The 12,749-nt window shown below is 42.1% G+C and overlaps 1 protein-coding gene across 1 annotated transcript in view; it reads left to right on the forward strand.

The window, feature by feature from the left end:
- The window catches only part of UGGT2 (UDP-glucose glycoprotein glucosyltransferase 2), a 459,065-nt gene that overhangs the window by 233,740 nt on the left and 212,576 nt on the right, over positions 1–12,749 (forward strand). The window contains exon 21 of the mRNA XM_077297152.1: positions 11,795–12,001. Coding sequence (XP_077153267.1) covers positions 11,795–12,001 — 207 coding nt within the window. The remainder of the gene's footprint in view (positions 1–11,794; positions 12,002–12,749) is intronic.

The following is a 12,749-nucleotide window of genomic DNA, read 5'->3' on the forward strand; positions in this document are numbered from 1 at the left end:
ACCACGGTAAACATCGGGTTACTAAGCGCGGCCCTGCGCTTAGTAACCCGATGTTTACCCTGGTCACCCGGGGACTTCGGCATCGTTGGTCGCTGGAGAGCTGACTGTGTGACAGCTCCCCAGCGACCACACAACCACTTACCAACGATCACGGCCAGGTCGTATCGCTGGTCGTGATCGTTGGTAAATTGTTTAGTGTGACAGTACCCTTAATCATTCAAGGAGAAGATCCCTCTCCTCGCCGCCTCCTTTCTGGGTGGCAGTGCACTTCTGATTGACACTTTGGACCAGTGATCTGCTAAAGCTGCTAGCCTGAACTGTATTTTCTGTGATGCTACAAGCCTCGTAAACTAGGTTGTCTATTCTCACGAGATTCACTTAGATAGTGCTGGGCAGCTCGCCTAATAGTATGGGCATCATAAATGGGCTTTAAGCCAGACACTGTGCATTACCTGTGTGCGACCAGCGCCCTATACAAGCCGCTTTTGTGCAGTCTAATACTAAGCAATTACCTCCTAAATGCATTGGTAGGATGTGAGTTGTTCTCTCATCAGTATTTTGCACCTCTGTTGCCGCCATCTTTACTACATGGGTTTGCTGCATTGTGAGAGTGCATTAGTTCTGAGACCTGTGCAGTTAAATACTGCTGCCCCTCTTTTGCTGTAGTAATTCTTGAATTTTTGGAGGTTTTTTATTCCTCTTTTTGTGGCTTTGCTTTTAAATTTACTGATAGAAGATAACACTACATGGTCATCTAGACAGAAATTCAGGGGCGGGCATAGGGGGTGGAATGGGACCCTTGCAGGGCGACTACTAATGAGGGCTACTGGCCTTTTTCTCGGAGCTCAAGGCTTCATGGGGCACATGTCCAGATTGCCCTCATGTGCGTCAGGCAGGGAGCTATCCGTGCAGCTGCGTAGCCTACAGGAGAAAATGTCAGCGGAGCTGCTGGAATCGGTCCTCTGCTTCCTGCCCAGCACTTTCTCTCTGACATAGGAGTGCGTTGCTGGATGACGTCAGCATGCAGCACGCGCCTGTGTCAGAGATAGTTGCCGAGGATTACGATGCTGCAGGAAAACAGACTGAGAGATGAGTGGTGGTGTTTGTTTTTTTTTGTTTTTTTTTACAAATACAAGGGGGGAAAACAATGATTGGGGTGGGGATAATGACAATGGAGGTTGGGGAGAGGACAATGATGGGGATGGAGGAGAGGATAATGATGTGGGTGGGGAGAGGATAATGATGAGATGTGGGGGAGAGGGCTGTGATGGAGGTGACGGAGATTACAATGAGGGCGTGGGGGACAGGACAATGAGGGGGGATTGGGATTGTTGTAAGGAGGACTTATAATGGACTTATGAACAGGGGAGGGGGAGGAGGATGCTAGATATGTATGTAAAATGAATTTGGGTGGTGGAGAGGGTGCTATGTCTCTGATAGGATCCTCCCCATCTCACAATTCTTTGTTTCACTATCAGGGACTTAAAATTTATTGGGGAGAGGAGGTTGTAAGGTGCATAGGACACTTTATAATGAATTGAAAGGTGGGAGAAGACTCTGTCAACGACTTGTAATGAATTGGGAGGCGGCAGAGGCTTCTCAGTACCTGATAATCTTCGCCCACCTTCAAATTCATTATGATGCTATCAAGTACTTAGAATGAATAATGGGGACACAGGCCAGGGACTAAGGCTACATGCACATGTTCAGGATTTGCAGGAGTAAATTTTACTGCATGTCCTAATGTGTTGGCAAGAAGAAAAGCGTAAAATACATTTTTTTACAAATTTTTGACATGCATTTGTTGTGTATTTTCACTCGTTACAATCGGTGAAATTTATTTTAATCCTTAATGTCTGCCTATTTAATAGCATCCAATCTCTTTTCTAATATACCTTAATTAAAAATTCCGTATCGTTCCCTCACAATGGTATCAAACTGCTTTATTATTATTTTTTGTATTTTTTTTTTTTTTACCAACTTCCTGTTTGATGCTTTGTTCAAGAGCCCTCCTTGCATGCTGGGATACTCAAATGAGTCGTCATCATGGGGCAGAGGCTGCAATCAGTACTGCAGCCTCTGACCCCACCCTGAAAAGAAGCATCAACAGTAGCTTCCATTTCATGGATTGGACTTGTCCCTGCTTCACTGAGCATGTGTTGGTTGTCAACTCAGACTTCTGCTCAGTAGGATCTTGTCTCTGGGTAATATTCATTTTAATGCACATTGACAGTGCGCTCCTTTGCTGGCTCTGATGAGAAGTGAAAACTAACACATACTTAGTAGTGCAGGGACTAGCCCAGGCCCTGAAACGGACATGACTGATGATACTTCCTTTCAGGGTGGGGGCAGGGGCTGCAGCAGCCTCTTCTCTCTGATGACATCTCAATTGAGTATCTCTGCATACACTGGGGGCTCTCAAATGAAGTGTCATCAAAAAGAAACCTGGTTAAAAAAATTAAACCGCGAGATGAGGGAATGATAGGGAAATTTTAATCAAAGTATAGTACAAAAGAGATTAGATTATGGCATTAAATAAGAAGACATTAAAGATTAAAATGTTAGTTTCGGACCACTCGTTTAAACGAAAAGATGTTTTTTGCATATAAACTCCATGTTTAGCTTGACAGGTTCCCTTCAACATTATAGTGGCAGGGAATTTTGCCAGATAGCAGATTTTTAGCAGAAGAGCGAACCTGTGCAGCTCTGGATTGTTATACTTAAACTATAGTTAACATTCGCAGTTGTGATGCTTTTGAATTAAGTAGAAGATTGGTAGCATTAATAGTGTGTGGGGCTGATGTTATGGAATCGTTTTTATTTGGAAGCCTTCACGCGCTTATGGATCACTTCCTTTATTGCACTTGAAATTGTTTTCGGAAAGCAGCAGCTTAATATATTCAGAATAGATTGTCATTTCTTTCTGCTATCACACTCCATAACCTGTTAGATTAAGTAAAACGCAAGTTTGCTGCCAAGCGTTTGTCCCACATAAGCTGTGTGAGGTCAGGATTTCTACGTATCACACCTAACTTGGAAAGATGGCTTTTACGAAAACAAAGGCAAAATTAGACTTTGCAGCATAACCTTCCTGCCATTTTGTCAGCTATTTTGTAAGATATACTAAGTTCACTGTAACATATATTCTTTGTTGTGACCCCGATAGCAGCATTCTGTCACACTAAATTATAAGCGTCGGCGACCAGTGCTTCTAAACTTCAGTGTTATTATCTAGACTTGACCACAGGGCTAAAACTTTGTGGCATCATTTGCTCTAGACATTGTCAGCTTTGATTAACTGCGAGGCAAAGCTTTCTCCTTTAGCATTGTACATAGTAAACGGAACATAACTTGTTAAAGGCAATTTGTTCCAGCTCTGCAAATAACTATAGCCATCATTCCTTGTTTACATATAGACCACTACATTATAATTAGTCATTGTCTTAATTACTGGAAAAGAATAATTTCACCATCTTTTTTTTTTCCTTTAAAAAAAAAAAAAAAAAAAAAGTTTATGAAAAAAGTGTTGTCTGTACCTTGTTAGCTGGCAGATAGAAAAATTAAATAAATTTAGAGTCCTCAGTGGTTGATACCTTTTAAAAAGGATGTTTAACTGGATTTTCTTTTTCTTCTGCGCCCCTCCTTTTCAAAGTTAAGCCCCTTGGTAGTAAAGATATAGATTTTTCCCTTAGCCAAGTGGGCTAATGGGACTTCTCTGTGTGCTTTTGCTTTTTCCCCTCTGATACCGACCAATCACAACATGCCTGCACCCACTGAGAAGACCTGTGATATACGACTTATTATTTGAAGGGACAATTTGCATCTTTATTATTGGGGGTCATACATTTGGATCCAAGGGGCACAGAATCAGTAGAGCAGTATCAATTGGAGGAGGTACTCAATTTAAATTTAAAAAATCCAATAAAAGGTCCTCTTTTATTGTTAAAGGAAACCTGTCACCCCGTTTTTTCCGTATGAGATAAAAATTTAAGCATGCCATCATACATCCATTACTTAAAAAACCCTCCCTCGACCCAAACTATGCCGCTAATTATAGACCTGTCTCTAATCTTCCCTTCATCTCTAAACTCCTGGAACGCCTAGTCCACTCCCGTCTTACCCGCTATCTCTCAGATAACTCTCTTCTCGACCCTCTTCAATCTGGCTTCCACTCTTTACACTCTACTGAAACTGCCCTCACTTAAGTCTCTAATGACCTACTAACCGCTAAATCTAATGATCACTACTCCATGCTAATTCTCTTGGATCTTTCCGCAGCATTCGACACTGTGGATCATCAGCTCCTCCTCACTATGCTCCGCTCCATCGGCATCAAGGACACCGTTCTCTCTTGGTTCTCCTCCTATCTCTCTGACCGATCCTTCACTGTATGTTTTGCTGGTTCCTCCTCCTCTCCCCTTCCCCTTACTGTTGGGGTTCCTCAAGGATCAGTCCTAGGCCCCCTCCTCTTCTCTTTGTATACTGCCCCTATTGGACAATCAGTAGATTTGGTTTCCAGTACCATCTCTATGCTGATGACACCCAATTATACACCTCTTCTCCTGCTTTCACTCCGACCTCCTTAGAAAACACCAGTGATTGTCTTACCGCTGTCTCTAACATCATGTCCTCCCTCTATCTGAAACTGAACCTGTCAAAAACTGAACTCCTCGTGTTCTCTCCCTCTACTAACCTACCTTTGCCTGACATTGCCATCTCTGTGTGCGGTTCCACCATTACTCCCAAGCAACATGCCCGCTGCCTTGGGGTCATCCTTGATTCCGAGCTTTCATTCACCCCCCAATATGTTGGCGCTATATAAATAAAATGTATTATTATAATATTATAAAACACTGTTAAATAGGGCCTGAGCTGTGCATTACAATAGTGTATTTTGTGGACCCCGATTCCCCACCTATGCTGCCTTAAAACGTTACCAAAGTAGCCATTTTTGTCTGTCAATCAGGCTGGTCTGGTCAGATGGGCGTGGTGTCTTCCCCCAGATCTTGCTTATTTTTCCGTTGGTGGCGTAGTGGTTTGCGCATGCCCAAGTCCAGAATCCACTGCACAGGGGAGGGAAAAGAGCGCGATCTGCGCTATTCCCCTGGTGATCGGTGGGGGCGGCCTTCCTCCTGTGGCCACGCGTGCGCAGATGGAGCGCTCTGCTGCCCGGAGCTTGAGGAAAATGGCCGCGGGATGCCGCGCGTGCGCAGATGGAGATCACGGCGGCCATTTTCCTGAAGCCGAGTTCGCATCTCGGCTTCAGGAAAATGGCCGCCGCGATCTCCATCGGCGCACGCGGGGCATCCCGCGGCCATTTTCCTGAAGCTCCGGGTAGCAGAGCGCTCCATCTGCGCACGCGCGGCCACAGGAAGAAGGCCGCCCCCACCGATCACCAGGGGAATCGCGCAGATCGCGCTCTTTTCCCTCCCCTGTGCAGTGGATTCTGGACTTGGGCATGCGCAAACCACTACGCCACCAACGGAAAAATAAGCAAGATCTGGGGGAAGACACCACGCCCATTTGACCAGACCAGCCTGATTGACAGACGAAAATGGCTACTTTGGTAACGTATTTCGGCAGCATAGGTGGGGAATCGGGGTCCACAAAATACACTATTGTAATGCACAGCTCAGGCCCTATTTAACAGTATTTTTATCTCATACGGAAAAAACGGGGTGACAGGTTCCCTTTAACTAAAAAAGTGATGTCCAATAGCATGCTTTCGAGACTATTTGGACGACACACTGTGCAAAAAATTAAGTAGAAGCTTAGTAAGCAGTGGCAGATTCAGACCCATCCGGACACCCCGTAGAGCAGGGGTGTCAAACTGCATTCCTCAAGGGCTGCAAACAGGTCATGTTTTCAGGATTTCCTTGTATTGCACAGGTGATCATTTAATCACCTGCACAGAATGATTCCAGCACCTTGTGCAATGAGAAGGAAATCTTGAAAACACGCATGGTTTGAGGCCCTCGAGGAATGCAGTTTGACACCCCTGCCGTAGAGAAGGCGCAGGTGGTTTCTTACCATCTCTGCCTTCCTGTGTGCTGCATACACAGTGCTAATGGAGCACTGTGTATACAGATTAGGAAGCACTGACTGCGCTGTAGTCTGGCCCCATGAAAATGTGAGATGTTTGGGATTTTTTCTTTATATTTTCCCCAGTTATCAGTGAAATAAAATAGAATATGAAAATGACATCACAATTAGACCCCATGCATCAAGAAAAAAAGGGAAACCTATGACCACCTCACCACATGTTTGGAAAGCAATGGTATGAGCAGTGAAAATGGCCTGGTCTTAACAGAGTGAGGAATGTGCTCTTCAGACCTAGTGGGGCATCACAACCATGGACAAAATCTCAATCAATTGACAACATAACTGACACTTTATCTAAACAAAGTATAAGATGACTCAAATAGTGAATGTAGGTCTATATATAGTGGATGTTGCAGAATAGGGTTGCAGTGGTATTGTGATAAATTGGATAACATTAGTTTTAGGGCTCATTTCCACTTGCGAGAAACACGTCCGTGTCTCGCATGTGGAAACCAAGCTGTGGCGCCGGCAATTTGGAGCGGAGCGTGCAGCTCCATGTGTTCCTATGCTGCCTCCACAGCTTGGTTTTCACATGCGAGACACCGACGTGTTACTCGCAAGTGGAAATGAGCCCTTAAAGCGATGTGTGGACATCCCTCTGGCAAATTGTCCTTTAAAAAAAATAAATTAATTCTAATGGTTTCTTAGCTGGTCTATTACTATTAAGAAGCAAGGGTGGAATATCTAAAAATATCACGCCATAATATCACCCAAGTTTCATCATGGGACGTGTTGAAAAGGGGCACGAGGGCCACATGCTACACCAGTCCACTGGGACATATAAGTTACTTTGCAGCTATATTTTTACTTCCACGTTAGATGCATCATTTTATGGATTATTCTCACCAGCAACTTATATTAAGCAATACATATCGAGAACCATTGGTGTTCTGTGCTGGCAGTGCCATTTTTTGTGGCATGCATCAAGACCCATGTACATTAGTGCTGTATTATTTGATGGAGATAGTCAATATTTGTTCAGACAATTTATGACTTTACAATTGTGATAGTCATGTTAAGGTGATGTGTGGCCCTCCATTGTGAGTACTCTGTTGGATCAATATTGTTTTATATACATTTTGTTGTTTCAATAAAGATATAAATTTGAGACATTAGACACCTGGTTTTTGTTCTTGTGGTAGTATTCATAATTTGGGGTAACATGTTTTGGATTATTTATGCTCTTGATGTTGGTGGCCACTAATTTTACCTGGGATGCCAAGTTTTGGGGAACAGTTTTGGGGGCTAATTTTGCGGTCCCTACCTTCATATATTAGGAAAGTAGATGTGTACCCTGAAGTGCTCTCGCACATTTTATACAGCTTGATGCGTTATTTGGCTCACTGGGGGAGGATGAATTGTCGGAATGACAGATGGCCCTTATAACCCACCAAGGACTCGTCGACTCCTACACCTGCTCTGGGGTATATAAATTTAGAAATTAATGTTGTGGGTGGAAAATTAGGGGTCTCAATCTGTTTAGGTGATTGCAGTTGGTCAGTTCTTGGGGGGGCTTGGGAATTATCGCTAAATTGAATAAACCTCAGTAGGGCTTCATAACGAGCTCTGGTTGTGACAGCTGCAAATACAGGGAAACTGGACAGATTTTATTGCCCAGAAGGAGCGGAGTGTGTTTTGTTTTTTTTGTTTTTAAACTATTCCCATGTTCATGGTAAGGCCCAAAAATTTCAGGGACATTTGTTGGGATCCAGGACTGAAAGGCAGTGGGTTTTTGGCAAATTTATTGTTGAGCATATAAATGGGTTTGGTGGGCAATCGATTGTAGGACTTCTGGAGTAACGAAAATTTGGAAAAAGTGAAATGAGGTCAAATTGGTGACATCTAATTTCGTTCCGGGGACTGCTAAAAAATAAAAAAAAAAAAAGGAGGAGGGGGGCATTTGAAGGGGAAAACACTAATATTTTATTTTACTTTTGAAAAAACGGCCTAGCTATAACAAACCGAATCATAACCCTAACATCCCTAACAGCAAATAATGAGAAAAATAAAAACTATAAAATAAAAATGTAATCTGACAAGGGGGGTGACACAGGAAGGGGGGGGGGGTAATCAATGAGGTTTAGGGGATTTACATGGAGATAAAAATGTGACCTTTTTTTATTTTTCTTCAGACATTGTTGCACTCGGATGTAGTGCTGCCATTTTTACTAATATTGGGGGCTTTTGATCACTGTCATGGGGTCTCTTACAGTAATCAAAAGCCAACAGCCAATGAGAAAATTCTCAGCGGCTGCCGGGTGCAGGGAAGCAGATCTTGGTGGACGCACTGCACATGCGCCCGCCATTTTCTTTTTTCAGAAGGACGGGTGCCGGGGATTACGGATCCTACCACTTCTCTCTTTGCTGATATGTTAGATCATATCAGAAGAGAGAAATTCATTTTAAATCAGACTTTTTTTTTTTTTTTGTTATTCAGCGAGTAAAGTCAATCACATGACGAGGGACCTTAAAAACCGGCCCTGATCATGTTCTCCAGGGTCTCCGCTATCCTCAGTAGCTGAGACCCTGGAGATTTTTCTATCCTGGGGCGCCATACCCTTATTTCTCAGTTCCGTTAAAAAGCATAGTTCAATAATTAGGACCTGATGTTAAAAGGTGGATGAGTGGTTGTTAAGGGGTCAAAGGGGTTCTCCAGTAAAAATAAGTTATGGAAAGGCAATAGCTTTTTAATCGGCAGGGGTTCCACCTGGGAAGAAAAACAGCACTCCTTTTGTTTCTAGGTGTACAGATAGCGTCCCAACCCATTACATCTAAAAAGTCCAAGAATCCGGAACTCTATTTGGTAAGTTTATTTACAGTGTGAAGCAAGTGTACATAACGTTTCAGTCGTCAGACCTTCATCGGTTATACACTAAGTGATTCAGAGAGATTCATACATACAGCATATGCGTATCCAGCTCTTTTTGTTTCCAGCATACCATCTGTTTTCCTTAAAGATGGAAATCGCCATCCTGCGGGCTGCCATAGGCTCAGTTTCTCCAGGCACAAGCTTATGCTAGAAGCAAAAAGAGCCGGAAACGCATATGCTATATTTGACGCTCTCTGAATCTATTTGAACCACTTAGTGAAACGTTTTGTACACTTGCTTCACGCTGTAAATAAACTTACCAAATAGAGTGCTAGATTTTTTTATTTTATCCCTGTTAGAATAAAGCAACTGTGTGAATGCCCTACCGCATCTCCATTCACTCCCTAGGGGGCCACTGAGCCTTGTGTTTGACTTTTTCCTGCATCCCCATGTTCCCTGCCGCTCCATTCTAAGGGTACGTTCACACAACCGTATTTTCGGTGGGATTACTGTCAATTAAAAAAACTGACCTCACATAGACAGGACTTGGACAAATGTTATTTAATAGGGCTGTTCAGATGACAAATTTTTCATAGGGAATTTTCTTCAATCCAAATATTAATCTAGGGTAGAAATTAGTCTAGAAATCATATAGTACCCCAGAAAAAAGTTTAACTTTATTAAGGTTAAAATGCCACCAACCTGTGGCCAAACCACACACAACAAAAACCACTGTGAAAAAAATTGTAGACACAGAAATCTATGTCAAGTTATGAAGTTTTCTATGTATGGCTAAACATGGACAGTGATTGTGCTGAATGTATTCTATTGCCGTCAAATGCCTAAAAACATGTTCTCCATTGTTTTTATAACACGGTGTGGGTTTTAGGATTCCCTATATATAGGTGTGACCTCTGTATAGACATCAGGGGTACCTTTAGTTTATTTTTTGGGTAGAGGGACCCAATTGGATCTGTAGGGTTTATCTAGGGACACTAGGGTCAGCCATCGTTGAGCGGGGGCGCCACAACACTTCCCCTAGGGCACCAACCCCCGCAGCCAGGAAGGCACCAGCTTAGGCATCATTTAGGGAATTTTCACCCCATCACCAGTTTTTTTCACGGTGGTTTTTGTTGTGTGTGGTTTGGCCACAGGTTGGTGGCATTTTAACATTAATAAATAAAGCTAAACTTTTTTATGGGGTACTATATGGTTTCTAGATTTTTCTTAGGGACCAAATGTCCGTGCAGTAGTCTCTTCTGTTTCTCAGATGAGACTCTACTATTCAAGTCCATAGATGTGCAAAAAAGATCAGCTCCAATACGTATCATCCGTATACCAAATGATTTTTACAGATAGATTCAAGAAGTATCGTTTCTCCTTGCGGAGAGTGACATGTTAAGCATGTCGAGATGAGGAGACTTAAAGCTGCAATGCTCCTCTGGGAAATATGCAAATTGTCTCTTCAGAGAGGAAGAGGACTAGAACTCTAGTGCCACCTATTGGAAGAAGCAATCCTGACAGTCAATGTCGACCCTTTAACGAGCCTTATCACATGACTTAGGATAAGAGCCAAACCAGATCTCAATTTGCAGACACTATGTTTCGGGGTACTGCCCCTCGTCAGTGCAAAAGTGGAGATCTGGTTTCCCTGAGAGAGAGGCGTCTGACACGTCTGTCACGGATCCCGCTCCGTGGTGTCACTAATTCGTCACGTACCCACTCTCAACACGTAACTTGGGGTTGTGCCTGCAAGGGTTAATCCATTTCACCACTCTCAGTCCAGCATTCAACCTCTGTCCTATGCTGTGATAGGAGCATAAATCACACACCGACCCAGGCCACACACCTGCTCATACACGCTGCCACCACTCACCGAATACACTGGCGATGAGTCCCGGATTATTACTAATACTGTCTACCACTCATAAGGGTCACACACCTTAGGCTATGGATTCTTTAGAACATACGAGGTTCAACTGTTAAAGTTTTATGCTTTAATACAAAAAGGTTCAGTGCTTACAGTAAGAAAAAGGTATAAAAATATGATAATAAAAAGACATACAGGTATGCAAAACAGTATAAAATAAACAGGAGAAAACTTACAGAAATAGCTAACTTGTAGTCTGCTTTCTGCTCCCTGAGGGTAGGATGAATATAGACTTGATGGAACACATCAGCTTCCCAGTCTGCCCTCATACGCCTCTCTCTCAGCCAAACCAGATCTCCACTTTGCACTGACGAGGGGCAGTACCCCGAAACAGTGTCTGCAAATTGAGATCTGGTTTGGCTCTTATCCTAAATCATGTGACAAGGCTCGTTGAAGGGTCGACATTTACTGTTAGGATTGCTACTTCCAATAGGTGGCGCTAGAGTTCTAGTCCTCATACTCTCTGAAGAGACAATTTGCATACAGATAGATTGCAATTCTAGTACGAGAACGTATTTAGTCTCATCAATTTTATGAAGTACTGATGTATAAAAACAATGTCGTTCAGAAGGCAACACAGATGAAAAATCATCTGTTGTTTTCTGGATGAAAAGTAGACCATTTTTTATACTCTCATGTGAACATAATATTGCAGGGATAAAAATTCCTCATTCTGATGATTAGTGTTATCACTGGAAAACCTTGTTAAATAAAGGGGATGTTGTTTGAAATATAAAATGTAAGAAACAAAGTATAAAGCATTAATTGTATTTAAGTTGTCCATATTCTCCTCACATTGTTTTGTCATACAGCATAGAATCCACCTTTGTCTAATAAACTGACAAGAATATAGGACTGATAATCTAATTGTCAGTGTATTTATTAAGATAATTTCATTTAAAATATTGTTTTTGCTTTATCGCTCTAATATTTGTATTTCCTTTCCTGGTTAGAAAAAAAGCAACATTGCTCGCCTTGGAATCATAAATAATCCCACCTCCAAAATCACTGAAGAAAACACATTGATATCCCGTGCAATCTGGGCAGCTCTTCTTACACAGAAAAGCCATAACATGCTGACGTTCTTTACAAAGCTTTCAAAAGAAGAAATTAAGGATGCACTTACAAAAGGGCAGAAAATCAAAGATTTCCTGGTGTCGGTAAGCATCCATTTATTGCTCTGTGAATTCTTTCAAGGTGAGTATACATTAGCTGCCGACATACTTGCAATTCCATTAAACCCAGCAGTTTTATTCTTCTCTACCTCAGGAAATTTAGTAGAATTTTAAACATTTGCTAAATCTATGATATGCCCTCAAGCACTTTTTCTGCAACAGTTGTAAGAAAAAGAAGATAACCACTTTGGAATTACCTATATCTCTGCATTGATTACTAATAAAATGTGGTCAGGTTGTTATCAAAGTCATAAATTTAGTCACAATCTAAATAAACTAAAATCATTCAGTTATACTGTTTGTGTCTTTATTGAGTACTCATCCATACTACAGGAGAAAAAAATAAGTAATCCCTGTAATTAAACTACTGAAGACCCCATTTAGAAATGGTCAGCTCCTCAAACATTTTCTGTACTTGCAACTAAGACTTTAACACCTCAAAGTGAAAAACAACATTCATATTTAGTATTTCTTTAATAGTGGACACATGACCAGGGTCTTCAGTAGGCCTTTTGTTATTATTTTGGGATGTTACCTCTTTAAGGACTGCCCTTTGTGCTCTTGGAATGATCTTAACAGGCCCCCATTCCTATACAGAACAGCAGCAGCCTATTTTATAAACTTGTAGACAATTTATCTAACCGTTGATTGTTTTTAGGCATGGTTTACAACAACCAGTTTTTCTTGAGAAGAACGAATTTGTCAGTAACCAGTCTAGGTGTGACTTTTTAAT

Source organism: Ranitomeya variabilis, chromosome 3 (genome assembly GCF_051348905.1).
Source record: "Ranitomeya variabilis isolate aRanVar5 chromosome 3, aRanVar5.hap1, whole genome shotgun sequence".
NCBI lineage: Eukaryota > Metazoa > Chordata > Amphibia > Anura > Dendrobatidae > Ranitomeya > Ranitomeya variabilis.